General features: G+C 52.0%; 1 protein-coding gene across 5 annotated transcripts; it reads right to left on the reverse strand.

Annotated features, from left to right (window-relative positions):
• Positions 1-200: 200 nt before the first annotated feature.
• Positions 201-27,601, reverse strand: B3GNT3 (UDP-GlcNAc:betaGal beta-1,3-N-acetylglucosaminyltransferase 3). 5 transcript variants are annotated; one of them, XM_043910999.1, is made up of 5 exons: positions 27,438-27,601; positions 13,508-13,588; positions 6,002-6,061; positions 3,742-4,361; positions 201-1,763 (listed from the first exon to the last, which is right to left on the reverse strand). In XM_043910999.1, exons 4-5 carry the CDS (start codon positions 4,306-4,308, stop codon positions 1,212-1,214), a joined length of 1,119 nt encoding a protein of 372 aa, XP_043766934.1. In that variant the 5' UTR covers positions 4,309-4,361; positions 6,002-6,061; positions 13,508-13,588; positions 27,438-27,601; the 3' UTR covers positions 201-1,211. The 5 variants fall into 5 exon arrangements, with proteins under 5 accessions (XP_043766934.1, XP_043766937.1, XP_043766935.1 ...); XM_043911002.1 differs by having other exon boundaries at positions 3,742-4,420; XM_043911000.1 differs by lacking the exon at positions 13,508-13,588.
• Positions 27,602-27,983: the final 382 nt, after the last annotated feature.

Raw genomic sequence — 27,983 nt, forward strand, 5'->3', positions numbered from 1 at the left:
GAGGGGGTGTGAGCAGGTGGGGGGATGACCTGATAGAAGCAGGTGAGATCTACCTGATAGAAGCTCTGTAGCTTCTTCTTCATCTATGCCCTATTTTTACTGGTGTATATTTTCTTCTGGAAATAAGATTTTAAGGATGAATGTAGACTGATCTGATTTAAAACTTATAAATCACTGTGGAAAAAAAAAAAGACCTCAAATTCTTTTGCAAAACATTTTATTCCCTGAGGATCTGCTCTCTGCAGTGAGACCCCCCCCTTGCCACCGTCCCAATCCCTGTGAAGCCCGTTTCAGACACATGTTTGAGGGTAGCAGGGTGGGGGGTCACCAGTTCACTTGAATCTCCCCAATGGGACAGACACACTGGGGTGGGGGTTGGTCTGAGAACTTAGGCGCTCCAAATACCTGAATATCCCCCTTCTCTGGGCACAAACGTGAGTGTGTATGCAGGACTGGGACCCAGTGAGAACCCCCCTGGCCCCATTACTCTTCCCTGAAATCTTGGGGAGCACAGATGTGGGTGCTGGGCCCTGCCAGGGACACCAGGAACTCTGAGCTCCCATAGCCTGAGACAGATAGCCGCCTCCCTCCTCTGCTCAACGTTCCCACCATTAGAGCGATTGACGCCACAAGCAGGGAGGAGGCAGTCACATTCACAGCCTCTCTGGCCCCTCCCACCATCTGAGGGATCCAAGATCTGGGGAGGCATGGAGAACAGTGACCTCTCCCCAGCTGAAAAATCCTTCTCCCTTCAGCTATGTGTGGACCCAGAAGTTCTCAATTGGCCTTGAACCAAGGCCAGAACTCACCTACCACAGCAGGTTCATGACCAAGAAGAGGCTGGCCACTGCTTAGGGTTCAGCCCGTGATGAAAGTCAGGGCTAGGAGGTGGGACATTGAAAAGGGATGGATGTAGCAGCAGTAGCTGGGACCTGAGCAGAAGTGCTTCTGCCCTTAGCAGCCACGGAAAGAGACGGTCCCTCCAGCTGAGAATCTAGGGAGGATGGAACATGGTCTAGGCAGTACCAGGTAGGTTTTGAAGGATGTGTAGGAGCTCGCTGGCCAGATGATTCCCTCATCAAGCCCTCCCTGGTACCCTCCTAGCTTCATCTACTTAGGAGGACAAAGGTCTCAGCTTCCTGGATGGAAGCTGCTGCCTTTTCCATAGGGATGGAGATAGTAGCCTCAAGGCTGGGGGCATTAACACCACCTCAGTAGACCTGTCTCCGCCTGCCACAGGTGAGGTTGGGCTGGCTCAGCGCGTCCCACATGAGCAGCATCTCATAGGGCAAGAAGCGGTGCACCAGCAGCAGCTCTCGGTAGAAGCAGGGGTCAAAGGAGGACAGGCGGCTGGAAGGGGACTGAATGCCTCCCGTGCGGATACCACTGTGTGAGGCGGGCTCCAGGCCCTCCCGCTTCAGGCACATGCCCAGGAAGACGTCATCGATGGGGAAGAGGTCCAGGGCGCGGGAGGCGTGGTGCAGGGCGGTGGCTGTGAAGCGGGACAGCAGGAAGCCACCACCCCCGCAGTAGGGCGGGTAATGTTCCCCCTCCATGACCACCTTTGGCACGTAGTACTTGCTCCATGGAACCCGGATGGGGCCCACATTGTGGATCAGGTGCCCCACAAAGAGGTGGTGGTCAGGGTTGTGGCTCTGCAGGTAGGCGACCATGTTGTCTGTGTGGGCAAAGACGTCATCGTCCCCGTTGAGCAAAAAGCTGGCATTGTTGCACCTTGTCCTCTGCCACTGTAGGAAGAGCACCTGCAAGGGGGGGCGGTGGGTAGACAGGGCCTGCGGGCTTGATGCCTGGGCCACTGGCTTTGGGTCCCTATCGGCCACCCCAGTGACCCCCAGTCAGGCTAACCTGGGTTCAGCAATTCACCCTGTGGGGTGATCTTTGCAACCAACAGCCCCTCTCGGTGCCTCAGTTTCCAACCTCCCAGACAGGACTTGTCATAGGACCTACCTCCTGGAGTGTTAGGGATCTTCAGAGATGACGTACCAAGAAGTGCTTGAAAATTGTCTCATTTACATTTATTGCTATTCTTTCTGACTCTGCCTTGTCAAGCACTGCCATCACAGAATACTTGTATGGTTCTTATATAATATCTACTTCCCCTAGCATGGCTCAGATGGTAAAGAATCTGCCTGCAATGCAGAAGACCCAGGTTCACTCCCTGGGTCTAGAAGATCCCCTGGAGAAGTTAATGACTACCTACCTCAGTATCCTTGCCTGGAGAATTCCACGGACAGAGGAGTCTGGCAGGCTTCAGTCCACGGAGTTGCAAAGTCAGACGTGACTGAACGACTAACACTTCAGTACTTCCCCCACCAGACTCTGGACTCCCCCTGGGTGGGAGCTGTGTCTCTCCTATATGCCATCAGCACCCAGGATGGGGTCAACACTTCGGAGACACTGGATTCATGTTTGTCAAGTTGAGGTTCATCACAGGCTTTTACGTTTTGCATTAAGAACGTGGCATATTGAGAGGTTCTGGGTCCTCTGCCCACCTTGGCTTTAGTTACCTTCACAACAACTATTGCTGCATGCCCGTGCTTGCTCAGTGTCTGCCCTACCTTGAATCCTTAATACAATTTTAGGAGGCCGGTGTGGTCTTCAACCCCATTTACAGATGAGAAAATAGAGGCTCTCCAGAGAAAGTGCCTTGAGTAAGGTCACACAACAGAGATGGTCTACTGTTCAAGGTCTTGAACCCAGACCTGTCTATACTTACTATGGGCAGGAATCTGCACTGGGCCCCTTTCAACTTGGATCTCTACTCAGCTTGCTCCACCCCTCCCACCCCCCAGGCTGGTTGGGTCCTTGGAGCCTTCCAATCCTCCTCTGAGCATGGGCAAGATAACCTCTACTTCTCACGGTTTCTCTTCATCAGAAAGGTCTTTGTTGACTATCTACTGCACAGACCTGAACCTCAGGGGGAGACAGACCAGAACAAAGAAACAAAATGTGCTCCGTCCAGTGTTTCCCACCGTGCGAAGTCACTTCAGTCGTGTCCAACTCTTTGCTGCCCCGTGGACTACAGCCCACCAGGCTCCTCGGTCTGTGGGATTTCTCTGGCAAGAATACTGGAGTGGGTTGCCATGCCCTCCTCCAAGGGATCTTCCTGACCCAGGGATTGAAGCCAGGTCTCTTGCATTTCCTGCATTGGCAGGCGAGTTCTTTACCACTAGCTCCACCTGGGAAACCCTACCTGGCACTGGCCCAGGTACTTTATATCTCAGGGCCTTCCCTGGCGATCCAGTGGTTAAGACTCCAAGCTTCTACTGCAGGGGGCGCAGGTTTGATCCCAGATGGAGGAAATTAAGATGCTGCATGCTGCACCACCAAATAAATAAATAAATAAAACCTCATGTAGTCCTCACTGTATCCCTCAGAGGTGAATGAGTTCAATTAATACCCCATTTCCTTGATGAGGGAACTGAGGCACAGAGAAGTGAATGATCATCTAGGGCAAACAGCAAATAAGACGTTTGAACCCAGGTCATCAAGGCTTGGAGAGCCAGGCTTGCAGGTTCACACCATCCTGTCCTTTCTCCCTGCCTTTCCTGGATAAAGAAGACTTCAGGTCACTATGAGGACAGTAGAGGGGGTGGGGTGAGGGGGCTTCTGGTCTCCAGTACCCCCCAGAGGAGATGGTAGCAACTTTGGGCAGGAAGGACAGGTGGCCCCAAGGAGGTGTCACCCCGCCCCCCCGCCGCCCGCCCACCCCCAGGCAACCTGCTTGAGCGTGAGGTTGAAGAACGAGTCGTGGAAATCCCACTGGAGGATGTCCCCGTGCGTCCGCGCCTCCATGGCCAACAGCCGGTTGACCTTGCGCGCCTCCAGCGCGTTGGAGTCGGTGCCCAGCAGGAAGAGGCGGCGCAGCTGGGCGCCGAGAATCCGGCGCTCCCGGCCCCACGTACGCCGCACCAGCTCCCGGCGCTCGTAGTTGCTGGGCGAGGACTTGATCACCAAGAGCAGGAAGACGGGGTCCGCACACTTGTCGGGCGGCACTTCCTGCAGCAACGCGAAGTCGCGGCAGTGTTTGTAGAGCAGGAAGTCGCGGATGTGCTGTGGCTGCCCCGCGAAGTCCGGCAGGGACGCCATGGAGGTGTTGGGCCGGCAGGGGGCGGGCGGGGTCCGGAAGGGCGGGGAGGGCCTGTCCGGAGCCCTGGGGGCGCGCGGCAGCTCCTTCAGGTGGGGGCAGGTGGGTGGTGACTGGTGCAGACTGAAGAAGAGGAGGATGAAGGTGGCTAGGAGCAGAGCCACGGCCGCCTCTTTCCGCAGGGGACGGGAACACCTCATTGTGGTCCACCGGAGTTCCGGAGTGGTCCAAGGAGACCCCTGGACAGTAGTTCCTGCAGACAATAACACTCGCTGAAGGTGCCAGAGGGGCCAAGCGCTTTTCCCGAGCTACCTGTGGACCCCAGCACCTGGTTGCAGCCTTACAGTTGCTCAAGTTGGTAAAATGCTGAAACTCACCCCCAGAGATTCCCTGCCTCCCACCCACTCCAGTACCCCATTTGGCTCTGACTGTTGCCCAGGGCCTGCTGGGGATCAATATTTACAGAGAAAACAGGCATGGAGATGCCAAGGGGAGCCTCCTAGATGCAGTGTGCCCAGAATCCTCGACATCCAAACTGGACCTCTTCATGTTCCAGCCTCAGAGATGGCTCAGGAGCCTCCCAGAGAAAGAGACAAAGAACTCCCCTGTTAGTAGTTGAGAGCTGCTGGGATCTTTCCCAGTTCCCTTTTCACTTGCCCCTCCAGGAAGCTCTGAGCTTCTGATGTAACCATCACTCATTCTACATTTTGGTGGCAGGGCACTGTATGTGGGATCTTAGTTCCCCAACCAGGGATCGAACCTGCGCCCCACTGTGGTGGAAGCACAGAGTCTTAACTCCTGGCCCTCCAGGGAAGTCCCATGACTATTTTTAATGGTCCTGTGAGCTGAGCATGGGCTTTCCTGATGGCTCAGTTGGTAAGGAATCTCCTGCAAAGCAGGAAACCCAGGTTCGATTCCTGGGTCAGGGAGATCTCCTGGAGAAGGGAATGGCAATCCACTCCAGCATTCTTGCCTGGAGAATCCCATGATCAGCGGAGCTGGTGGGCTATAGTTCATGGGGTCACAAGGAATTAGACATGACGGAGGGACTAACACACTAAGTTGAATGTAGGCCCTGGCTCTTCACAGACCTCTCAGGCTCAGCATGTCTCAAACAGTGCTATCTTCTTTGGCAAACTCCTGTTCCTCCTTTAAAGCCCATCTCAAATGATCCATTCTCCAGGAAGCCCTTTTTGACTCCTCAGGTAGAGTCCTGAGACCACCTCTGGTCCCATGGCCCTCTCTGGCTCAGTCATGGTCCCATGAGGGTGTCTGTATCTGACTTTGATTTCTTAAGGCTGAGGGCTTCTTGAGGGTCCTGGCATTGCCCAGCATGAGGCAGACCACAGGGGAAGCAAGGAGTGTCTGAATGAATAATTTATGAATAAAAGTAAGTTCACTTAGTTTCTCTCTGGCAAACACTTGTTCATCTGTCAAAACCCCTCCTCCTAGAAGATTTCCTTTCCCATATCTATGCAGAGCCCTTGGTCTCCGGTTCAGATCCTTTCCCCAGGCTTCCCTGGACTCCCTTGATGTCCTTTTGTCTGAAAAGGTGGTATCTGTGCTGTGTTCCAGCCCTAAATGTGCAAATGAACAGCATGAAAATGCTAAATTAGACCCAAGGCAGGACCTACCGATCCATTAAACGCTTACTGGCTTATCTCAGAAAGGTGCCCCCTGGAGCCAAATTCCTGGGTTTTGATCCCAATTCTATCCCTCCCTGGCTGTGTGCCCTTCATACCTAGGTCCTTAGTATCCTCAGCTATAAAGGGGACATGTGAGCAATCCCCAAGTCCCTGGGTTGTGCAGGTGTGAAGGGAGCACCTGGCACCTGGTACCTAGTGGGCATTCGACCAGTGTTTGTTGAATGAATATGTGAACCTCAGCATTTACCTCAGATTGCTTCAGGAAGTCCGTGCTGGTCTGGGGTGTCCTCGTTCTCCCCTTTGGCACCTGAAACACCGTAGGGCAGTCAGTGGATTCTCCTGGGCCCCTCCAGCTCTAAGCAACTTCAACCAGCTCTTCCCTAAGAGCAGGAGTTTCCCATTTTATCTAGAGCTACAAAAGGGTGCTGGTGCTGGTGACAAGGCTTCCTTCCCTGATCCATGAGGTTGTTTCCCCAGTGTGCCCATCATTATCTCTGCACACTGCCTAGCCAAGGACTCTCTGACCAGGTATGTCCCCAAGAAAGGGCTCAGACTCCACTCTACAGGTTCTACTGTGTGACTTTGGGAAAGAAGCTTGACCTCTCTGAGCTTCAGCGTTAAATGGGAATTAACCCTATGTAAGAATGTGATTGGGATTTTAACCTCAAACATGCTGAGGACCTCAAAAATGGTCCTGCCTCAGGACTTCTGCACAGGACTTCTGCCTGATTCCCCAGATTTCCACACGTTCCCTCCTTCGGGACCCCATTCATTCCTGTCTTTGTTCAAATGTCCCTGTCTCAGGAACACCTCCTCAGGACACATCATCTCACTGGAGCCCTGATCCTCCACCTTAGCCCCCTTTTTATGTCTTCCAGAGCACTTTTCATCTTCTGAAGTGAAATGAAAGTTGCTCAGTTGTATCCCACTCTTTGCGACCCCATGGACTATACAGTCCGTGGAATTCTCCAGGCCAGAATACTGGAGTGGGTAGCCGTTCCCTTCTCCAGGGGATCTTCCCAACCCAGGGATCGAACCTAGGTCTCCTGCATTGCAGGTAGATTCTTTACCAGCTGAGCTACCAGGGAAGCCCCTTTCATCTCCTAAAATACATGATAAAGCTTTAAAAAGGCACTGCTTTTTATCCATCTTCTCCACCAGAACATGAGCTCCATGAGACATCTTGTTCACCTTTTTATCCCCAGCCCCCAGAACTGTGCTTCGTGCATAGTAGGTGTTCAGTAAAGGAGTACTGAATGAGTAAATGAATGTTCAAATGCCGAAGATTCTGAAAAAATATTGACTCTTGGGACTTCCCTGATGGTCCAGTGGTTAGGACCACTCACTTCCACTGCAAAGCATACAGATTCAATCCCAGCTGGAGAACTAAGATCCTGGAAATCACACAGTGTGGCCAAATATACAAACATATATATAGACTCTCAGAATGACTTTATGCATTTATTCAAGCCAATATTTACTGTGCTTCTCCTATGTGCCAGGCACCTCCTGGGAGCTGAGGACCCAGTGGTGAGCAGGCATGGGATACCTCAACACCTCTTCCACTCTGGGACCCACTCTCCAGGGGGAATAAACACTAAATAAAAACCTCAGTGAAATGACATGGGAGGAAATGGGGTCTGGTGTGGGTTGGAGCGTGGATTTTGAGGTCTAGATGACATTTAAATGGAATGTGAACGGCACAGAGGAGCCAGCATGGGTGAGGTCGGTGTGTTTGCTGGGGGGCGGGTGGGGGTGGGGAGTGTGGGGAGGGCAGGAGGATACCAGGGAAGGTAACAGCAAGTGCAAAGGCCCAGAGGTGGGAATGACTCAGTGGAGTCTGAGTAGCTAGGGACCCTCTCTGCTCATGGCACAGAGCCTGTCTTATTGCTGTGTGTCCCCAGCTTGCCTGCCAGCCTGAGAGGGGGTGGTTTCATCATCTGGAGGGCAGGTCTGTGTGTCCTAAAAGGACATATCACAATCTTGTGAACTGACAAATGTGATGCAAGAATAAACAAATCCAAGGACATTTTCCTGAGCTGAAGAGAAGCCTGAGTTCAGAGTGGACCACAAGAAAGGAGTGTTTCAGGCAAACCTGGCAGATCCCTGAGCTCTAAGGATGGGGGGAAAACTCAGGAGCTGCAGTAGAAAGCCCAAGTCACTAAAAATCAGACAAGAGATGTCACAATGTTCTCTTTGGTGACACTGGTGGTCAGAGACCCACAGATGCTGGAAGACATGGGACCCCAACTTCTAACTCAGACACCCTCATTCAGAGTGTGAATTCATTTACAGTCTAAATCAGTTTTCAACCAGGGATTATTCTACTCCCAGGGGCTACTTACTGGGCAACGTCTAGGGACATTTCTGGTTGTCATGATTGGGGGAGGGTAGAGATATGGGGTTGCTAATGGCATGGAGTGGGCAGAGGCCAGAGATGCTGCTTAAATGAACATCCTACAGGTCACAGGACAGCCCCCATGACAGAGAATGATCCAGTCCCAAATATCAACATTGTCAGGATTAAGAAATCCTGGTCTGATTTAAATAAACATAGGAACAGAACAGAGAATTGAAAAGGAGGAAGGATTCAAAGAGGGGAATGAGGGCTGAACACAGAACCTTGATATAGGTTTAGATAAACTCCCTGGATGGAGTATTTGAGATTTATTGGTATTTATTTCTATTTAAACAGAAAATCAAACCTAAATGGCCAAGGATCCCTTAGCTGGGAATGTGTTTAGTTCCCAAAACAAAGAAAAATAATTCAGCGAAATAGGAATATCTACAACTCAGCAGGCTTCCCTGGTGACTCAGTGATAAAGAACCCACCTGCAAATGCAGGAGAAAGGGGTTCAATCCTTGGGTCACGAAGATCCCCTGGAGGAGAAAATGGCAACCCACTCCAGTATTCTTGCCTGGGAAATTGCATGGATAGAGGAGCCTGACAGGCTACTGTCTATGGGGTCAGAAAAGAGTCAGACACAACTTAGCCAGTAAACAAGAACAACAATTCAGCCAAACCTGGGCATTGGGAAGGGGGAAGGGGTGAGAAGGGATAAATGGCTCATATTACGGGGATCAGGGTGTCTGGGCAAAAGAGAACCTCTTGAGGGTGGTCATTTGGTTCTAATTAATTCCATTAATGCTTGTTCTTTTCCTTGCACTTTCTTTCTTGTTTATTTGTAAGAACTCTTTGCATATGAAACACTCACTTTGTTGGCTACCTGCATTCCCAACTTTTTCTTGCCAGATCTCTTCTTAAAATGGAGGGAGCTTACAGAGACTCCATTCTCCCAGTCCCTGTGAGTCTCCTGACTGGGATCTGAGAGTTCAAGTTGGGGGTGGGGGAGGGGATGGAGGTTCATTCCCCCTTCTCCCTACTCTAAAGTGAAGTGAAGCCGCTCAGTCGTGTCCGACTCTTTGCAACCCCATGGACTGTAGACTACCAGGCTTCTCCGTCCATGGGATTCTCCAGGCAGGAACATTGGAGTGGGTTGCCATTTCCTTCTCCAGGAGATCGTCCCAACTCAGGGATCAAACCCGCGTCTCCCACGTTGCAGGCAGACGCTTTACCATCTCAGCCACCAGGGGAGCTCCCTACACTAGACCTCTATTAATGCACCCCAGTTCCCCTTCTCTTTTTCATCCACCAAGGTCACCCCCAATGCTAACTCATGGCCCCTTGAAACTTCAAGCAGGAAATATTTCCAAACTCACAACATCCCACATCCAGATTGGTATAAAAAGAATCCCTGGGGCCCCCTTTCAGTCAGGCTGAGAGTGCTGGGGATTCACTGATCCAGAATACCTTGCTGGGTGTCTCAGTGGGCAGTACCCCAGGTGGTCCCCAATCTCCCCTTATAGGCCTTACTTTCTAAAGAGATAATGACCTCACACCTACCTTGGGAAAGGCTGGGGCTTAGGGGCCCAGTGTTGCCAAGGATGGGAAGCCCCTTGGCATTACTTCCTCCAAGCAGCTATGCAGCAACTCTGGGAACTTTGTTGGTGAGCTGGGTGGTTGGTGAGAAGTTCTTCTCAGGCCTGCTTTCAATTCTCTGACCCTCCACCCCACCCCAAAACTCTGCTGTCTACCCTCTCCAGACTGGGAAGGACTGGACTTGTGGAAGCCAAAATAGCTGTTCACTCTGAAGTCTGTGGGGGTCTGAATAACTCTGGGAGAATCCCCACCCTCGCTTCATAGCTGGGGAAGTGAAGCTCAGAGAGTCATCCTAAGGTGGCCCAGTGGGTGACTTGCATTGCCACAGAAACCCACTATGTCTCAAAGTTCTTCAATCTTGAGAAGGGTATCATAGTCTCTTACCCCAAAGCACACATATGAAACATTCATTCATTCAACAAACAGATTCTGGAGGAACTGAGAAGCCTCAACCCTGGGCCTGGCCCTCCAGAAGCTCTCAGACTGGGGGAGAAAAATCCAGACACCTGTGGTTTCAGGTCTGGACCAGAAGAATGGATTTGGGTATTGAGGCTGAGGTTTTGAAGGATGCATATGAGTTCACCAAGGGAGTTCAGATAGGAGGGTGAATGCAAAAGCGAGGAAGAGAAAGAAAACAAAGACTATTCAAGGAATCACGTGGTTTATTTTGTTGAAAAGCAGAATTTGGAGAGGGGTTGATTTCTGAGGCTAAGAGGTGGGGCCAGATCCCATAAAGACCTTGAATGCCAAACTGAGTAATGGGGTTCTTTCCTGGGGGTATGGGAGAGCCATGAAAGGTATATGAGCAGAGAGGCCCAATTCCTTGTTGAAGGGTCCCTCTTTGCTCAGAATTGACCTTGGTGAGGCACTTCCTCTGGGGCATCTATTTCCTTGTTAGCATATGTAAGTACTGAGAATGCTCCTCGCCCTATAAACACACAATGGGTCACTTTCTATATTAAGTAGCAGAGGGCCTGGCACACACTGACTATGCCGTGACAACCTCAGTGACCTTGGCTCATGGTCCTGGATCCTTTAATGCCCCCAGAACCCCTACTTACAGATGGGGATAATGAGGCTCAGCATAATGCAGGATTGGAACGCAGAATCTGGATGGGTGGGAACCCTATATTTCCCACCTGGACGTCCTTCCAGAATCTGTCACAAGGAACCGTGTGCTAAACATCTGATGTAGGACGGAGAAGCTGGTGAGCAGGTGGGCACTGCTCAGCCATCCTGGGGGAGGGAGCAGGGAGCAGGGGGCGGGGGACTGGGGAGAGAATCTAGGAAAAGGCAGTAATCCAGTTGTTTTACTTGTTGCTCTGACTTGTGAGTCACAGAGTATTTACTGTGTACCTACTATGCGCAAGGTGCTGGGAACACAGCCATGCCCAAGTCAGCCCCTCTCTTATATCAACACATGAGGTGGTTCTTTTAGTTGCAACTGTGTTAAATGCTGTCAAAGACAAAGGGATCCATGGCAGGGAAGGGACCTGACCAGCCTGGGGATGCCCTGAAGGATGAAGGGAAATCACGTGGGCAGAGCCCTGGGAGAAGGGCCTTCTAGGCAGAGGGCACAGCAAGTGCCAAGGCCCTGAGGTAGGCACAACTTTAGGCTGTTGAAGGGAGAGGCAGGAGGTGGTGTGGTTGAAGCAGAGGAGAAGGAGGAGGGAGATGACCCCGAGGATGGCAGGGGGAGGAGCAGGAAATGGGGCATACCAGGAAACAGCGAGCCATGGAGGGTGTGTGAGCAGGGGAGAGAGGAGACTGAGTTATGCTTTGAAGATATTCCCTGTGGCTGCTGAGGGGGGGGAAGTGCAATCAGGGCCCGAGTTAAGGTCTGGGCAGCAAGAATTTGGGGACCTGGATAGGAGTTGGCTGGCGGGGTACAATACCAGCCAATCCTGCTGGGGGCTGTTTGCCTTCCATGCACCGTGGCAACTTCACCATCACCCAGAGCCTGCTTCTTGCACTGCACACAGCAAAGCCTCCTGTTTCCACTGACTGAGACCCATAAGCCTCTGCCTCTTGCTGTTCAGTCACTCAGTCGTGTCTAGATCTTTGCAACCTCATGGACTGCAGCACACCAGGGTTCCCTGTCCTTCGCCATCTCCCGGAGTTTGCTCAAATTCACATCCACTGAATCAATAATGCTCCCCCCCCCACCCCCCACTTGGGCGTTCTCAATCCCCTTCTTCCCCCGCCCCATGACCTCTGCCCCCTCTCCTCCACTCCACCCAACACAACCCCTGGTGGCTCAGACGGATCAGGAAGGCCAGGGGTCTCCAAACGGAGGAAATAGGCTGCAAGTGTCAGACATTTTTACCTCTTTGTCTCCTGTCCTCCATCTCATCTCTTACTTCGATGGTCTGAGTTTCTACTGAAACCAGAGTAGTCTGAGGTCGTACTGAGACAGGGGTTGTTTGGACCTCTACGTGGGCAGTTGGAATCTCAGTTTGGGTTTCCACTGAGACCGAGGCAACCCTTCTTGGGGGGGGTTCTCTGACTTTCAGTTTGCTCAGTTGGGAGGCCCGGATACGGGGGCAAAGTAGGAGGACAGGAGGGAGCTGAAGGTTTCACACCCAAATCTATACCCTTAGGACATAAGTCTGGCATATTTCGCAGAGAGAAAAAGGGCAACACATATGCTACTTCTACCCATTTCCCTTGTTTTCTACAGAACCAGTCTAATTGTAAAACAGTATTATTCTTAAGAGACCTTCCAACTGGCCACCATTTGCTGTCCTCCAGTGGGTACCACGGCCGTGCAGTATCACATAGAAAGACCAGGTGTGTCTTCTTTAAGCCCTGGGGATCAAATCTATCCTAGTTTTTCAGGATACAGTTCAAAGGAGTGAGGCCGGAATTGTTAGCTCCCATCTGTAAGACAGAAAAAAGGCGACCAGTGCCATCTTTCTACCGGAGGCATCCCTCCCTGCTCTAGATGGGGGTGCAGACAGACTTTACACCAAAAGCTTTTCCTTCCTGGTCAGACTTAGTCTGTCCCTTAATGACACAGGCGTCACACTCATCCCTCCCGGTTCTACCACCGAGATGGGGTGGGGATGCATCAAGGGTAGACCTGATGGCATCCCTGACTGACGTCCAGCTCCTCACCATTAAAACCTTGCTTGCCTCTGATGCCACCCGGGGTGCAATCAGAGTAACCTTCCAGAATGCCTCCCAAATCAAGACCGCTGGGGGAAACATTAATCACCTGAGTGCCTGTGCACGACCCTGACTATATTCCTGACTGCAATAAGACCGATACGAACACAGAACTGAGATGTTCCTTCCAAGCGTCACCACACCTCAGGGATACTCTTGAAGTTAGAGCTCCATCTAGCTTCTGAACTTTTGAGTCCTAGGGAGGCTAGGCGCTTCCTGACTACACATCCAAGTTTGGGACCTAGGCCACAGTACACAGTAAGAGCATAGATCACAAGTCCCTTGAAAGTCTATGATCTGATAGATTAGGTTAGTACTTCTAATTCCCAAGGAGTTATGAAATGGTCAAAGAGACTGAACAGTTTGACCGAGAAAGGAGAGTTCGGTGCACACACTTTGCCCATTTCTGGTTGGCCCCTGAAGGAGACGTTGGGTGCCTCTCGGCACTGGCAGGTCGGTGTAAACCCCCGACAGGTTTCTGCCATAAGCCGTAGGAGATCACTGTGGAACCGCAGAGCCGGGCTCCTCACTTGCTTCGCACGGGGCGTTTCATTCATTCATGCAAGCACACAGTAGATTTAGTAAAGTACAGCAGAAAACGTGTTCGCCAGGAGAACACAGAACTAGAGCTCCAAGCATCCTCACCTTGTCCTGAAGGATCCCGGACGAGCCCCCAAGATGAAAGGTTGTTGCCGAACCACGAAAAGACACCGGGATTCTTGGCCCCTGGAGGAGAAGAATTCAATCCGGGGCCAGAGATGAGGCTTGATCACTCAGAGCTTTTGTGTAATAAAGTTTATTAAAGTATAAAGGAGACAGAGAAAGCTTCTGACATAGGCATCAGAAGGGGAAGAAAGAGTACCCCCCTGCTAGTCTTCAGCTGGATGTTTATATAGTCACTGCTGCTGCTGCTGCTAAGTCACTTCAGCCGTGTCCGACTCTGTGTGACCCCATAGACGGCAGCCCACCAGGCTCCGCCATCCCTGGGCTTCTCCAGGCAAGAACACTGGAGTGGGTTGCCATTTCCTTCTCCGTATATAGTCACTAGCAGTCTGTTAATGAAAGAAAGGAATGTCTTAAAACTCAGAATGGCACCAGGCCCCTCATCCATAAGATGTATTTTGGGATAATCTTGGCACAGACAATTCATTCCGGGCCATAAAATGATTGACTTGAATCCTGTAGAAAGGCAGATTACCATACAAATAGTTTTGTTTACATAGATTAGGGGAACAATGTCTGAGTATAACAAACTGGTTTGTCAAGTAGATTCTGAGCCATTAGGCTGAACCGACTGGAAGAGAGAGTCGGGGTAAATGCACAGCACATTAACATAGCTTAAGACAAACATTTCCATAAGAAAAATGCATTGGTTAACTCCAGGTTTGAGAATAGTTAGCTTCAGGTGAAACCAGGTGTCATTATGGCAACACAGTATTTTAAGAGAAACCTTTTAAATTTGTATAGAGAAGGAAAAAAATATCACTAGTCTGTTTCCTCCTGCCGCTTAAGAGAGATAAAAATGTCTGACACTTGCAGCCTATTTCCTCTGTTTGGAGACCCCTGGCCTTCCTGCCTGTTACCCTCTCAAGAACAAGGTTCGATCCCTGGGCCAGGAAGATCCCCTGGAGAAGGAAATGGCAACCCACTCCAGTATTCTTGCCTGGAGAATCCCATGGACGGAGGAGCCTGGTGGGCTACAGTCCATGGGCTCACGAAGAGTGGGACAACCGAGCGACTAACACACATGCACTCAAACACCCAGGCTGGACCCTTCCACAGGGCCTTTGCACCTTCCACTTCAGACGTCCTACCCTCCTGCGCTTCCCCCTGGTTCTCCGTGATCTTCAGGCCTCCATCCAACATTATCCCCTCAGAGAGGCCCCAGCCTCCCAGCTAAACCACCCCACCTCGCCTCCACTTTCCTCTGCTGCTCTCAGCACCGCTTGACAAATCTACTCGCTTCTTTCCTGGTTATTTCCCCAGCCAACATGGAGTTCCAGAAATGGGGCCCAGCACCTTGGTCCTCACAGCTCAGCCCCCAGGTGACACTCGCTGATGTTCATTGTATGGGCAAAAATACCAATGATGATTCACGTATTGGCTGTTTCCTTGCGTGTCATTTCAGCCTAGCCCCGTGGCAGACAGCAGCTGTCACTGTTCCCTACTCAGGACCTTAGAGGATGCAGGTGATTCAGTCCTGGTAAATCAGCAAGCCCAACCATGGAGCCAAGCGGGCAGGACCAAGAGGCACTGAATATCCCTGACTCCTTCTTGATTTGTGAAAGGGCCAAATATTCCTGGCACTGAAATATATTCATGATGTATTTAATGAGCAAGAAGTGCTAAATATGAATGACCCACTAACTATACAGGAGACATTCAGTATTTATAATACATGAAATAGTTATAAGGCAACAATGAATACTTGCCAGGTGCATTTGTGATGCATTAATGAATATGCATATTATCACAATCATGTTCGACTGTTTGCGATCCCAAGGACTGCAGCCCATCAGGCTCCCCTATCCGTGGGATTCTCCAGGCAAGAATACTGGAGTGGGCTGCCATTTCCTTCTCCAGGGGATCTTCCCTATCCAGGGATCAAACCTGGGTCTCCTGCATTCAGTGGGTTCTTTACCAACTGAGCCACCAGGGAAGCCCTAATGAATATGCATATTATCATAATGAATATGATATGGACCAGCCACTAGACAGCCCCGAGTCACCAAGAGACATGCTTACCGAACAGTCTTGATTCATTGCATATATATACACACAGTACTTCCTGTTAATAACTCATTGAATATTCATGAGACACTAGATGTGCTGAAGAGGACAATCACTCAGCAGAATCAATTAGGAATCCTCGCTGGTAACAGTGCTCTAGCCCCCCATCCTCTGTCTACACCCCCAAGCGACAGCCAAGGTCTGGCAAGGTCTGGGCATGTGTGGCTCCAGGCACCTCTGGTTTCCTCACCTCCTTCTTGTCCTTGTCCCTTGGGAGGCCAGGAAGACGGAGAGGCTGAGACACGTGTGCTTAGCCACTTATTTGTGTCCGACTCTTTGCGACCCCATGGACTGTGGCCTGCTAGGCTCCTCTGTCCATGAAGATGCTCCCGGTAAGAATACTGGAGTGGGTAGCCATGCCCTCCTCTAGGGGATCTTCCCAACACAGGGATTGAAACCAGGTATCCCACATTGCAGGCAGATCCTTTGCCACCTGAGCCACCAGTGAAGCCCTGAGATATGTGGGGAAGTGAGAATGCCGCACAACCCAGGTTAGCATCCTTGGGGGTCTGGGCCAGCCCCGCATCCCCACCCAGCAGTATTTCACAGATGGTGAGGGCACGCCTGATGCCAACTGGCAAGGTGATTTCCCACATGAGACTCCCAATTTCCAGATGAGAGAACTGAGGTTTGAAGAGGGTGAGTCCTGGGTCTTTCTCCAGACCTGTCAGACACACAGCCACCCGCCCTACTTCCTATCCGCCAGCTCCAGGATGCTCCCAAACAGCCCAGTCCCTGGGGCTCCGTTTTTAAGTCAGGAACATGACTCTCCCCACCGACCCCCAGCTGGCATCTGGAGGGGGATGGGGACCTGAAACATTCTGGGGTGACAGGAGAACCCTGAAGGAGTCTTTTGGGCCTAGAAAAGAGAACAACAGTCTCAAGGGCCCCTTGCTGAATCATCTAACTTCGGAGAAAACAAAGCATAACTTTAGTTCCATCCTGATGCTCCAGGCCAGCTGCATCTATCTGGGACTTATCACCCCCTGTCCGGAAACCTACCACCCCCTACACCCGCCCAGAAGACTTATCACCCCCTGCCCAACTACAAGTGTCATCTCAACAAAAGAATACTCAAAATATCCCGCCTGATTGACGTTTCCCTTATCGCTTCCACAAACCTCCCTATAAGTATGAAGCCTCCCTGATCCCTTTTGGCGCTCAGCCTGGTCATTAGGCCGACTGTCGCCCCTCCTTGCCTGAATAAAGGTAACCTACTTCTGTTGAGGTCGTCTTTCCTTTTCTGCCTCGCCGGAACCATGCCTTACATTTTTGGTGCCGAAACCCCGGAGGGGGCGAGGCACTCGTCTCACTCTCTCTCACTCTCCCTCCCTCTCACTGTTTTCCCCCTTTTCCCGGAGTCTGGGAGCGCAAACATCCTCCGAGCTCACTTCTCTGCCAGGGCTCTTAAGTTCCCCTCGGGGACGCCTAGTGCCTTCGTGAGCGGTGCAAGTCTTGTGCTAAGACTTTATTGATGATTTGCGTACCCCCAGGCCTCGGCTTTACCCCCTTTTCTCTCTCTCTCTGACGACCTCCAGAATAGGGACCTCTTGCCATTCGACCACTCCACATGCAACACTCCACTCCAGCCGGCCCCTAGATTAAGGTAGGATCCGATCCGGATGGAGTTCTAGAGGCGCCCTAGAATTCAGTCCTCTCCGGGTCCCGGGATCCCCGGCCCAGGGCCACTCTGTGGGCGACGGTGGGGGACGCTCCACCTCGACACAGAGCTTTCTTCTCATAGCTCCTATTGCGACTGCGGGTGACGACTCGAGTTCCCAATAGGAGCCTCTGCTTGCCTTTCAATTATGGGGTCTGGCCACTCTGTCCCAAAAGATTCCCCTCTGGCCTGTGTTCTCAAAAATCTCAAACCACTCTCACTCACTGAACTCAAAGCTAACCGCTTAAAGCAACTCTGTACACAGATTTGGCCTCAATATCGATTAGACAATCAAGACCGCTGGCCTGAGGTCGGCACATTTGACTTTAACTTTCTCCAAAATCTCACTGACTTCCTTAAACGGAATGGCAAGTGGTCGGAGATCCCCTATGCCTAAGCCTTTTGGGCCCTTTGGAGCAGGCCCTCCCTATGCCAGGCCTGCTTCACCCACGAAGTCCTTCTATGCACCTTGCCTCCCAAGCTAAAGGGCTCTTCTTCCTCAACTAACCACAGACCGCAACCTTCTGCACCCCCAGAGTTCAACCCCGCGGACGAGCCCCCTCCCTACCCGCCACCCCACCGCCCCTCTCCCCTTCCCCTTCATCCAACTCACCTACTGGCACTGAAACCTCTCCTGACTACCCCTCAGCCCCACTACCCCATCTCCCCGACTCCCCCTCCCCCCTTCCTTCCCCCCCTGCCACACGGCCACGTACCCAACACATGTTTCCCCTGAGAGAGGTCGCAGGACCAGAGGGCCCCACCCGAGTCCATGTGCCATTTTCATTGTCAGATATGAGCCAGACAGAAGAAAAGTTAGGATCATTTTCTGAAAATCCTACCAGATACAGAAAAGAATTCCTGAGACTCTCCCAGGCCTATAACCTCACATGGAGTGACGTATATTATATCCTAAATGCCACTCTCACCCCAGATGAAAAAGACCATATCTGGCAAGCGGCAAAAGCCCATGCTGATCATTTACATAACCAAGACCGGGACAGCCCAGTTGCTGATGAGGCGGTGCCTCAGTTAGATCCCCACTGGACTTACCAGCCCGGTGACCCAGGTATCAGGAGACTCAATCATATGGTCACCTGCATTCTAGAAGGAATGCAAAAAAATACTCATATCCATGTCAGTTATGATAGAGTCAGGGAAGTCACCCAAGGGGCAGACGAAAATCCAGCCTTATTCTTGGCACGCATCACAGAGGCAGTCCAAAAGTATACCAACCTAGATATCACTACCCCTGCTGGGTTACTGTATCTTCATGTTCAGTTCATCAGCCAATCTGCCCCTGACATCAGACGCAAGCTTCGCCAACTAGAAAAGGGCCCTGAGACCCCCCAGAGAGACCTTCTAGAAGTAGCCTTCAAGGTGTTCAATAATAGAGAAGAGGAGGCTAAGAGAGAAAAAGAACGTGAGAGAAAAGCTAAATATGCTCTTTTGGCAGCAGCAATTAAAGAAAGAGATCAGCCTGGCCCAAGTCATCCCAGAACAGGTCTTAAGACTCCCCCCGGACCCTGCTTTCGATGCAACCAGTCAGGACACTGAGCAAAGGCATGCCCAAACCCGCGGCCCCCCACAAAACCATGCCCAACCTGTGGCCAATGGGGACACTGGAAGATGGACTGTCCCTGGGGATGCCCTGGCACCCCTGGGGAGGTCCCCACCTCCCAGACCTGGAGAGTGGAATGTCCACAGGGACGCCCTGGCGCATCTGAGGAGATCCCCACTTCTCCCTGGAACCCCAGCCCAACTCTACAAGAATTGTTCCAATGATGGGGCCTGGGTTCCAGCCCCCCGGCCCGTGTCTTGAACATGAGCTCGGAACTTAGGGTAGACGGGGTAGTGGCCGGAAAAAAGACCTCTTTTATAATAGACACTGGAGCCACTTTCTCTCTCTTAACTTCCTACTCTGGACCAACTCAAGACTCAAAAATCACAATCAAGGGAGTCTCTGGAGTTCCCCTAAGGCCAAAAATCAGCCCTCCATTACTCTGTCAATTTGGAAAATCAACCCTTATACACTCATTCCTTATAATGCCTCAGTGCCCAATGGCACTTCTAGGGAGAGATTTGTTATCCAAATTGGGGGTCTTTATTACCATACCCCCCCTCAATACAGTCTCTATATTCTGCATGCAAATGGCACCTGGACAGTCCCTATCCCTCACCCCTGACCTTCCCTTAGATCTACCTGCCTTAGACCCCCAAGTCTGGGACACTGATCACCCATCAATAGCCAAACATCATCCCCCAGTCCACATTACCCTAAAAGACCCCTCGACTATAACCACCCAACAACAGTATTCTCTCACCCCAGAGGCCCACAAGGGACTTAAGCCTATCATAGACCGTCTTCTTCAAGCCTCTATCCTAATTCCTACCCATTCACCACACAACACCCCTATTCTGGCAGTAAGAAAGGGACCAAACTCTTGGAGACTGGTCCAGGACCTGAGAAAAATCAATGAGGCTATTATGCCGACATTCCCAGTAGTCCCTAACCCTTACACCCTTCTGTCTACCATACCCCCAACTGCAACCCACTTCACAGTATTAGATCTCAAAGACGCTTTTTTCACCATCCCCCTCCACCCCATCTCCCAACCTCTTTTCGCCTTCACCTGGCAAGACCCGGAGACTCACGTTTCCCAACAGCTAACATGGACAGTTCTTCCCCAGGGGTTTAGAGACAGTCCCCACTTTTTTGGACAGGCTTTACAAAAGGACCTACAGACTCTCAACCTAGCCCCGAGTCATCTCCTCCAATACGTAGATGACCTCCTCCTTTGTAGCTCAACCCGAAAACTCTGCCTCCAACATACTGCCAAACTCCTTGGGGCCCTGGGATCCTGGGGTTATCGGGTATCCCAATCTAAGGCCCAAATAGTCCAGACAAAAGTCACCTACCTGGGACTTTCCATATCCCATCAACAAAGAACTATTCCCCCAGATAGAATCCAGGCCTTAATTAACTGTCCACTTCCAAAAACAAAAAGGGAACTCCTGTCTATCCTTGGCCTCCTAAATTTTTTCCGTATCTGGATCCCCAACTTCTCCCTCATTGCAAAGCCGCTCTATGAGACAACTAAAAGATGTCTGGATGAGCCCCTCTGTAATCGTTCCTCGCTGGCCAATCCTCTTCGCCAACTCACCCAGAGCCTCCTCCGAGTGCCAACTCTCCACCTGCCAGATCACACCAGACCATTCTTTCTCTTTGCACATTCCAACCAAGGACAGGCCCTGGGGCTTCTATGTCAGCGGGCTGGAGACACCTGGGCTCCCACAGCCTATCTATCAAAACAGCTGGACATGTTTTGATAGATAGGTGACCAAGGGGTGGCCTCCCTGCATACAGGCCATGGCTGCTATCGCAGCCCTCGTACCCGAAGCAAATAAACTCTCTAGACATGCCCCTTTAACAGTCTGTTCTCCACACACCTTCCGAGACTTGCTGTCACATCGGGCTTTCCTCTCCCTTCCCCCTTCCAGGGTACAGGTCCTACATGCCTTTCTCCTCGACCCTCAGCTCTCATTCTCCCCCTGCTCTCCCCTTAACCCCGCCAGCTTATTACCCATGTCCTCTACAACAGACTCCCTCTTACATAGCTGCAGCCTAACAGTAGATCTTACCCAAAACCCCTTCCAACATGTAACAGATCAGCCCATCCTAGACCCAGACACCCCACACTGGTTCGTTGATGGCAGCTCTCAAAAATCCCCACCGTTTGCAGCAGGATATGCCATCATCCAGGGAGACCTTCGTCACAATCATAAAACCCAGACAATTGAAGCTTCACCGCTGCCACCTCACACCATCTCCCAACAGGCAGAACTGATAGCTCTCACCAGAGCTTTAACTCTGGCTAAAAATCTAAGGGTTAACATCCACACAGATTCCAAATATGCCTATAACATACTTCACTCAAACATCCTAATATGGAGAGAAAGAGGTTTCCTAACCCAAAAGGGATCCCCTATTATTAATTCAGACCTGATTCACAAACTTCTAGAGGCAGCACTCTTACCAAACAAAGCCGCTGTCCTCCACTGTAGGGGACGTCAAAAGGGAAGTCTCATATCAGCCTACAACAATGCAGCAGACCAGAAGGCAAAGGAGATAGCCCTGTCCCATTCTTCCCTCCAGTGCCCTGTCATCTTATCTTTGACTCCACCCGACCCTCCCACCACCAGAGAAATCCTCTCTTATCTACACTCACTTTTTCATCCCTCATCCAAGACACTCCAGCAGTTCCTCCGTAACCACTTCCCCATATCCACTGCTGACCAACAATATTTAGATAACCTTACCCACGCCTGTCAAACATGTCAACGTACTAACCCCAATTCCAACCTTAAACCGACATCCTTTCCAACCCATCAAATGCGAGGCAACCTCCCAGCACAAGATTGGCAGATAGACTTTACTCATATGCCCCGGGTCCGGAGAGTCAGATACCTACTAGTCCTTGTAGACACCTTTTCGGGATGGGTAGAAGCACTTCCCACTACAAACAAAAGAGCCCACACAGTGGCCCAAATCCTCCTCACAGAAATTATCCCCAGGTTTGGCCTGCCTTCATCCCTACAGTCTGATAATGGCCCAGAATTTACATCCAAGCTCACCCAACAACTTGTCCAATTCTTACAGATACCCTGGAAATTTCACATTCCATACCGTCCCCAGTCCTCAGGAAAGGTAGAAAGGATGAATAGAATAATCAAAAAAAACCCTTACCAAACTAACCCTCGAGGTACATCTGGGTTGGACTAAACTTTTACCAATTGTTCTCCTCAGAATACGGGCTTTGCCCAGAAAGCCCCTGGGGCTGAGCCCCTTTGAGGTGATGTATAAAAGGCCCACGCTCCCTCCTGGACTCCCCCCCCCCCCCCCCGAACCTCCTCCCATACCAAGCTTCCTACACTCCCCTCTGCTGGCGCGACTCCGCAATGCCCTCTGGAGATACGTCAACCACAATCTGCCTGCCCCTGACCCCCAAGCCTCCCTGCCCCCTTTACAAATTGGGGATATGGTCTATCTGTCTGATAGTCCCCAGGGTGACCTAACCCCAAAGTGGCAGGGACCATTCCAAGTCATCCTCCTTACCCCAACTGCAGCTAAACTCGAAAAGGTCACCTCCTGGGTACACCTCTCTCATCTAAAACGGTCACCTCCAATCCTGCGCTGCCCTCCTTAAATGACACCTATCAGGTCTCCCTCACAGGACCCACCTCCTTAAAATTCACCCGGCGACAACCCCTGTCAACCATCAGAGAGGACACTGAATGACCTGGACTCTCTTCAACCTACAACTGTTCCTGACCCAACTACTACAAGACCTCTGGATCAGCGCCCCAACAGGAACCTCCTTCAAAGACCTGACCACACTGGTGTCTCAACTGTGGCTCCAGGGAACCTTCTACAACCTGACTCCAGACGAAATTGATTTCTTTACTCTCATTCTCTACATCAGTCTACATCCTAATGAGGACTGTTCCTCCTCAGATTCAAACAACCACCAACTTGGGGCCTTCTGCCCCTCACCCTGACTGGCCTCTCCCTGTCTCTCTAACTACACTCTTAATCTTAATCCTTGCTATAGGCCTAGTAACTGTCTCCCCTCAGGACCTTCTCACCGCAGAAAAGGAAAGGACCTGCCTTTTCCTAGGAGAGAACTGCTGCTATTTTGTTAATGAAACGGGCATAGTCCAGGGCCGAGTCAAAAAACTTAGAGACAGAATTGAACACCGCAGAAAAGAGTTACAAAACCTTTACATTCCCCAAAACCTGTTCCAACAGATACTCCCTTGGTTGCTCCCTTTCCTGGGACCATTGGTACTTATCATTCTATTCCTCTTATTTGGACCCTGTCTCTTTAATCTCTTTCAAAAGTTTCTCCAAGAACGGATTCGGGCCATCTCTCGAGATCAGGTCAAGACCATTCTTCTTCTCAAGAGCCTCACCTCAAGCTCAGAAAAAAGGAGACTGTGGGCCCTAGGACGATCCTCCATTCCAGACCCAAAACCGTCGCCCCTATCCAGCAGGAAGTAGCCAGAGAGATACGGCGCCCTTTTCCCCTTTTTCTTATGATTTCAGGGTCTGGAATGAAGGAGTCTTTTGGGCCTAGAAAGAGAACAACAGTCTCAAGGGCCCCTTGCTGAATCATCTAACTTCGGAGAAAACAAAGCATAACTTTAGTTCCAACCTGATGCTCCAGGCCAGCTGCATCTATCTGGGACTTATCACCCCCTGTCCAGAAACCTACCACCCCCTACACCCGCCCAGAAGACTTATCACCCCCTGCCCAACTCCAAGTGTCATCTCAACAAAAGAATACTCAAAATATCCCGCCTGATTGACGTTTCCCTTATCGCTTCCACAAACCCCCTATAAGTATGAAGCCTCCCTGATCCCTTTCGGCGCTCAGCCTGGTCATTAGGCCGACTGTCGCCCCTCCTTGCCTGAATAAAGGTAACCTACTTCTGTTGAGGTCGTCTTTCCTTTTCTGCCTCGCCGGAACTGTACCTTACAAACCCCATTTGTATATATAACCCCCCGAGCCCTGGGAGAGGCTAGAGGACCAAGCGGTGACTTTTCCTCCAAGTCACACACACATTTATGAAGTGCCAACATACTGCCAACAGTGACATCAGCAGCAGCACCAGCTATCGATACGACTTGCACACTGCTCAGGGCTCTGAGCTGCACACCCAGTGTATACCACGCCCGGCTCTAGGTTCTGGGCCCCAGCCAAGTTGAGGGAGACAAACCACTGTTCCTGGGGAGGCGACGGGCTAATAGGGGACAGAAGTAGCAAATGAGACAATTTTCCAGGAAAGGGCAAGTTCTGGGGAGAAAACGCCAAGGATGGGAGTCGGGGGTGCTTGCAGGAAAGGGTGTGAATCACTGGCCTGTGGATGGGCCTCTGTAGCTCTCAGTGAGCCTCCCAAGGAGGTCCCAGGTCCTAATTCCTGGGGGTGCGGGGCCAGGTGGGCACAGAGAGGGCACCCACCTACCAGAGGCCAGGCTGCTGGAATTTGAACACTGACCACCTGGACCTGTAGGTGACCCCTCACTGGTTCATACCAGTTTAGGCTGGTCCCTTTTTACAAGAACCATGGGTTGCTTTTGTAAACAGGAATAAAAAGGAGCGAAAGCCCAGTAAAGATAATTTCTAAGAATGGCTCATTATGAGCTGACATTGCTTACACCTTCCTTCAGAAGGTTCCCAGGTGTGTGAGTGGGTTTTATGCAAATATACGCCCAACATTCACTCTAGTGAACCCCTGGGTGTGGAAGAAAGGTTGGGAAGGGGCTGGGTGACACATGCCCTTTAGACCCTTGAGTCCTGTTTCCAGGTCCCAGGGCTCCTAATGGATGACTCATTGAATGAGCCAGCCCTCACCTACTGCAGAAACTGCCCAGGGTATCTGGGATGAGTCCAGGAAGGATTCTGAGGCTGGACATAGGCCCCTGATTAAATGCCAGGCCTGCTCCTGGATAAGCCACAAAGGGCATCTCTGGGCTCATTTCTTCAATGGGGAAACTGAGGCTGGGGGAGGCAGGCCATGCATCACGGGTCAAGGCTTCAATTCTTTCCATGATCCAGGGCTGATGTGGAAATTGAACCCCTGGGAACCTTCTGAAGGACCCCCAAACTGGGTCAGGGCCCTTTTCCAGGCCTTGTTAATTTCTTGCACGCAACGATCAATAAATGTCAGGAATGAGAGCATAATCAAAGATAGAGTTAACATGCCAGGTCTTGCAGGCAGCCTTTCCACCTACATTGCACACTTGCGCTGGGGTAGGGCTATGTTAGCCTCATTTTGTTTGCTAGGGGAACTGACACACAGAGAGCTCAAGGAACTCATTCAAGGGAGGTTAAGTGGTAGCCCAGCCCCTGCCTTTAACCACCACCTGGTGGGATCTCCTTTAGTTTGTGATGTTGGTAGTGAATTTCCCTTGGGCTTCCCTGGTAGCTCAGACGGTAAAACGTCTGCCTACAATTTCGGAGACCCTATTCGATCCCTGGGTCCGGAAGATTCTCCTGGAGAAGGGAATGGCAATCCACTCCAGTATTCATGCCCGGAAAATCCCATGGACTGAGGAGCCCGGGGGGCTACAGTCCATGGGATCGCAAAGAGTCGGACACGACTGAGCGACTTCAGCTCAGCTCAGCTTCCCTATCATGCGGGTCAATCAAGCTGAACCAGATTCCCATCAGGTGGAGAGACCACAGTGTGCAAACTCCTGGGGTCATGGGGGTTGGAGGGCAAGCTATTGTCCCACTCTGAGCCTCAAGAGGCCATTGGCAGGAAGAGAAGACTCAGTGACACCTTATCTCCTCCCCTTCGGCTAACCCAGCCCAGTCCTAGGGTCCCGGGGCCAAGCTGGCTTGTCTGGATTCCCCAAACTCTGGCTTGGAGCAAAGAAGCTCCAAGGCCCCTCCCCCACACCCAGAGGATCAATCTTCACACAGGGAGGGTGTCTGGGCTGGGCTGTGCAAACATGAGCTGATCACACAGGCAGCTAAGAGGTGGGGGCCCAGTGGCCTGACGGAGGGGCCACACCTCTTCCTCTGGACTCTTCAGACCTGTCTGGCATGGTGGCCACCTGGGAAGGCAGCTATACTCACCATTATACCGCCAGTGCTGGTGGCCACCTTGGGAACAGATAGGGCTGTGGGAGAAAGCTGCGGCCCCAGCTGGAAGTGTGTGGCTAGTCACTCAGTCATGCCCGACTCTTTGCGACCCCATGGACTGTAGCCCACCAGGCTCCTCTGTCCATGGGATTCTCCAGGCAAGAGTACTGGAGTGGATAGCCATTCCCTTCTCCAGCGGATCTTCCCAACCCAGGGATCAAAACAAGTCTCCTACATTCCTACATTGCAGGTGGATTCGTCACCATCTGAGCCACCAGTGGAAGCCCATGTGGCCCCAGGGCCAATCCCAAATCCAGCAAACTTCCCCTGGGTCCTGAATTCCAGATTTGGACAAGGAGGCCCTGGCCCAAGGGATAGACGATAAGAGTTGGGGTAGGGAGAGGGGGCAGGAAAGGTCAGGGTAGAGGGCTGGGGCGGGGAGGGGAACAGGTCCTCAGTTTCTCCATCTGAAAAGTGGCCATAAAAAAAAAATCTGGCCCAGAGGGAAAGTTGGTGGAGAAGCCATAAAGATAGCTAATGATGCAATATAATAATTACTAATATACTCATGGGGATGGCTGGCTTTCTGTGGCCCCTCAGTTTGGCTGTTGCACTTATTTCACCTTCACCACAGTTCCTCATCACGAGTGCCACTTGACATACAGGGAAGCCAAGGCTCAGAGACATACAGTCACTTGCTTGAGGTCTTTCAGTGGCCAGAAGCGCCCCCACCATAAAAGCTTTTGCAAGCTAACCTGCTCAGGCATCCTCCTGGAAGCTGGGTCATTTTGCTGCCCCACAGAGGGGACACTGAGGTGCATTCAGAGAGCAGGAGCAATCAGAAGCAAGCTATATAGCCAGGCACTGGCTGAGCCGGGACCTGAATGAATCCCAAAGGAAACTGTGCCCTGGAGTCCCGCGCGGGAACCTGATGCAGCGCCTGGCAAGGCTGTTGCTGTTTCTGCCCAGACCCTCCCAATCAGCGTGCTAACAATCTCAACAATAACGATAACAGTAATAGCAACGGCCAGTGTGTACAAAGCGCACTCCACTCTTCGTTCGGTTCCCACTCTATCCTAGGAGGAAGGCGGGAGGCGGGGGTCCAGGGTGGCTTCACTGTGTGCACCGCGGCTGCAACGGGACAGTTACAGGGTCAGGGGCCTCGGGGTCCCCCCATTCCCCAGGCGTGAGTGAGGCTTCCTTCGGGGCCAGGACTGAGTCGGCCGTGGGACGCGGGCGACTACCATTACCGATGGGTAAGGGCAACAGGGTTATTGAGACCCGGGGCTCCACGATCTCCCTGCCCCCATGGGATCGCAAGAGTTGGTCACGACTTAGCGACTAAACCACCACCACACTTCAGGGTACACGCAGCGGATATCCCGAACCCAGGGACCAGCCCAGGTTTCCCTAGAGCCCCGACTCCGCCCCTCCACCAGAGTTCCACTAGATCCTCAGGGGACCCAGTACTTACCCCCAGACAAGCGTCCAGCCTCCGACCCCTTATCCTGCTCCGGAGCAGAAGGAAGAGTTTCACTTGAGCGCGAGGCCCCGCCTTCCAGGCTTCACGCCTTCCCGCTGGCCTCCCGCGGGACCCCCCACACCAGCTGGGCGCGTCCCTGGAGGGCCGGGTCTAAGTTTTCCGGCCGGCCCCGCCCTTCCTCCTCGGCCCCGCCCCTCTTCCCTCCCCGGTCCCGCCCTTCTTCCCTCCCCGGTCCCGCCCCGCCCTTCTCCCGGCCACGCCTCTCTCTCCTCCCCGGCCCCGCCCCTTCCCCTCCACGGGGGGGATCGCGCCAACCCCGCGGCTTCTAGCCTCCCCCGACTCTATCCCGGCTCCAGACCCCATTTGGTACCCGGCCACAGCCAGAGAGTGAGCACCCCGAGGCTGGAGATGTGCAAGAGGCGCCTTTCTATCTCTGGCACAGGGCCCCAGGATTGGACCAACGTGTGTTCGATGAAGAAATTATTAAGAGGGTGTGTGTGTCGGGGGTGGGGTGGGGGGGGGGAGCAAGGAGGCGAG

Source organism: Cervus elaphus, chromosome 9, assembly GCF_910594005.1.
Source record: "Cervus elaphus chromosome 9, mCerEla1.1, whole genome shotgun sequence".
Classification (NCBI taxonomy): Eukaryota; Metazoa; Chordata; class Mammalia; order Artiodactyla; family Cervidae; genus Cervus; species Cervus elaphus.

Coding starts and splice junctions, on each gene's coding strand:
- B3GNT3 (XM_043911003.1), bottom strand. CDS start 4,308: ATGAGGTGTTCCCGTCCCCTGCGGAAAGAGGCGGCCGTGGCTCTGCTC. Junction 1,764..3,741: donor TCAACCTCACGCTCAAGCAG/GTTGCCTGGGGG, acceptor CCCCCCTTGCAG/GTGCTCTTCCTACAGTGGCA.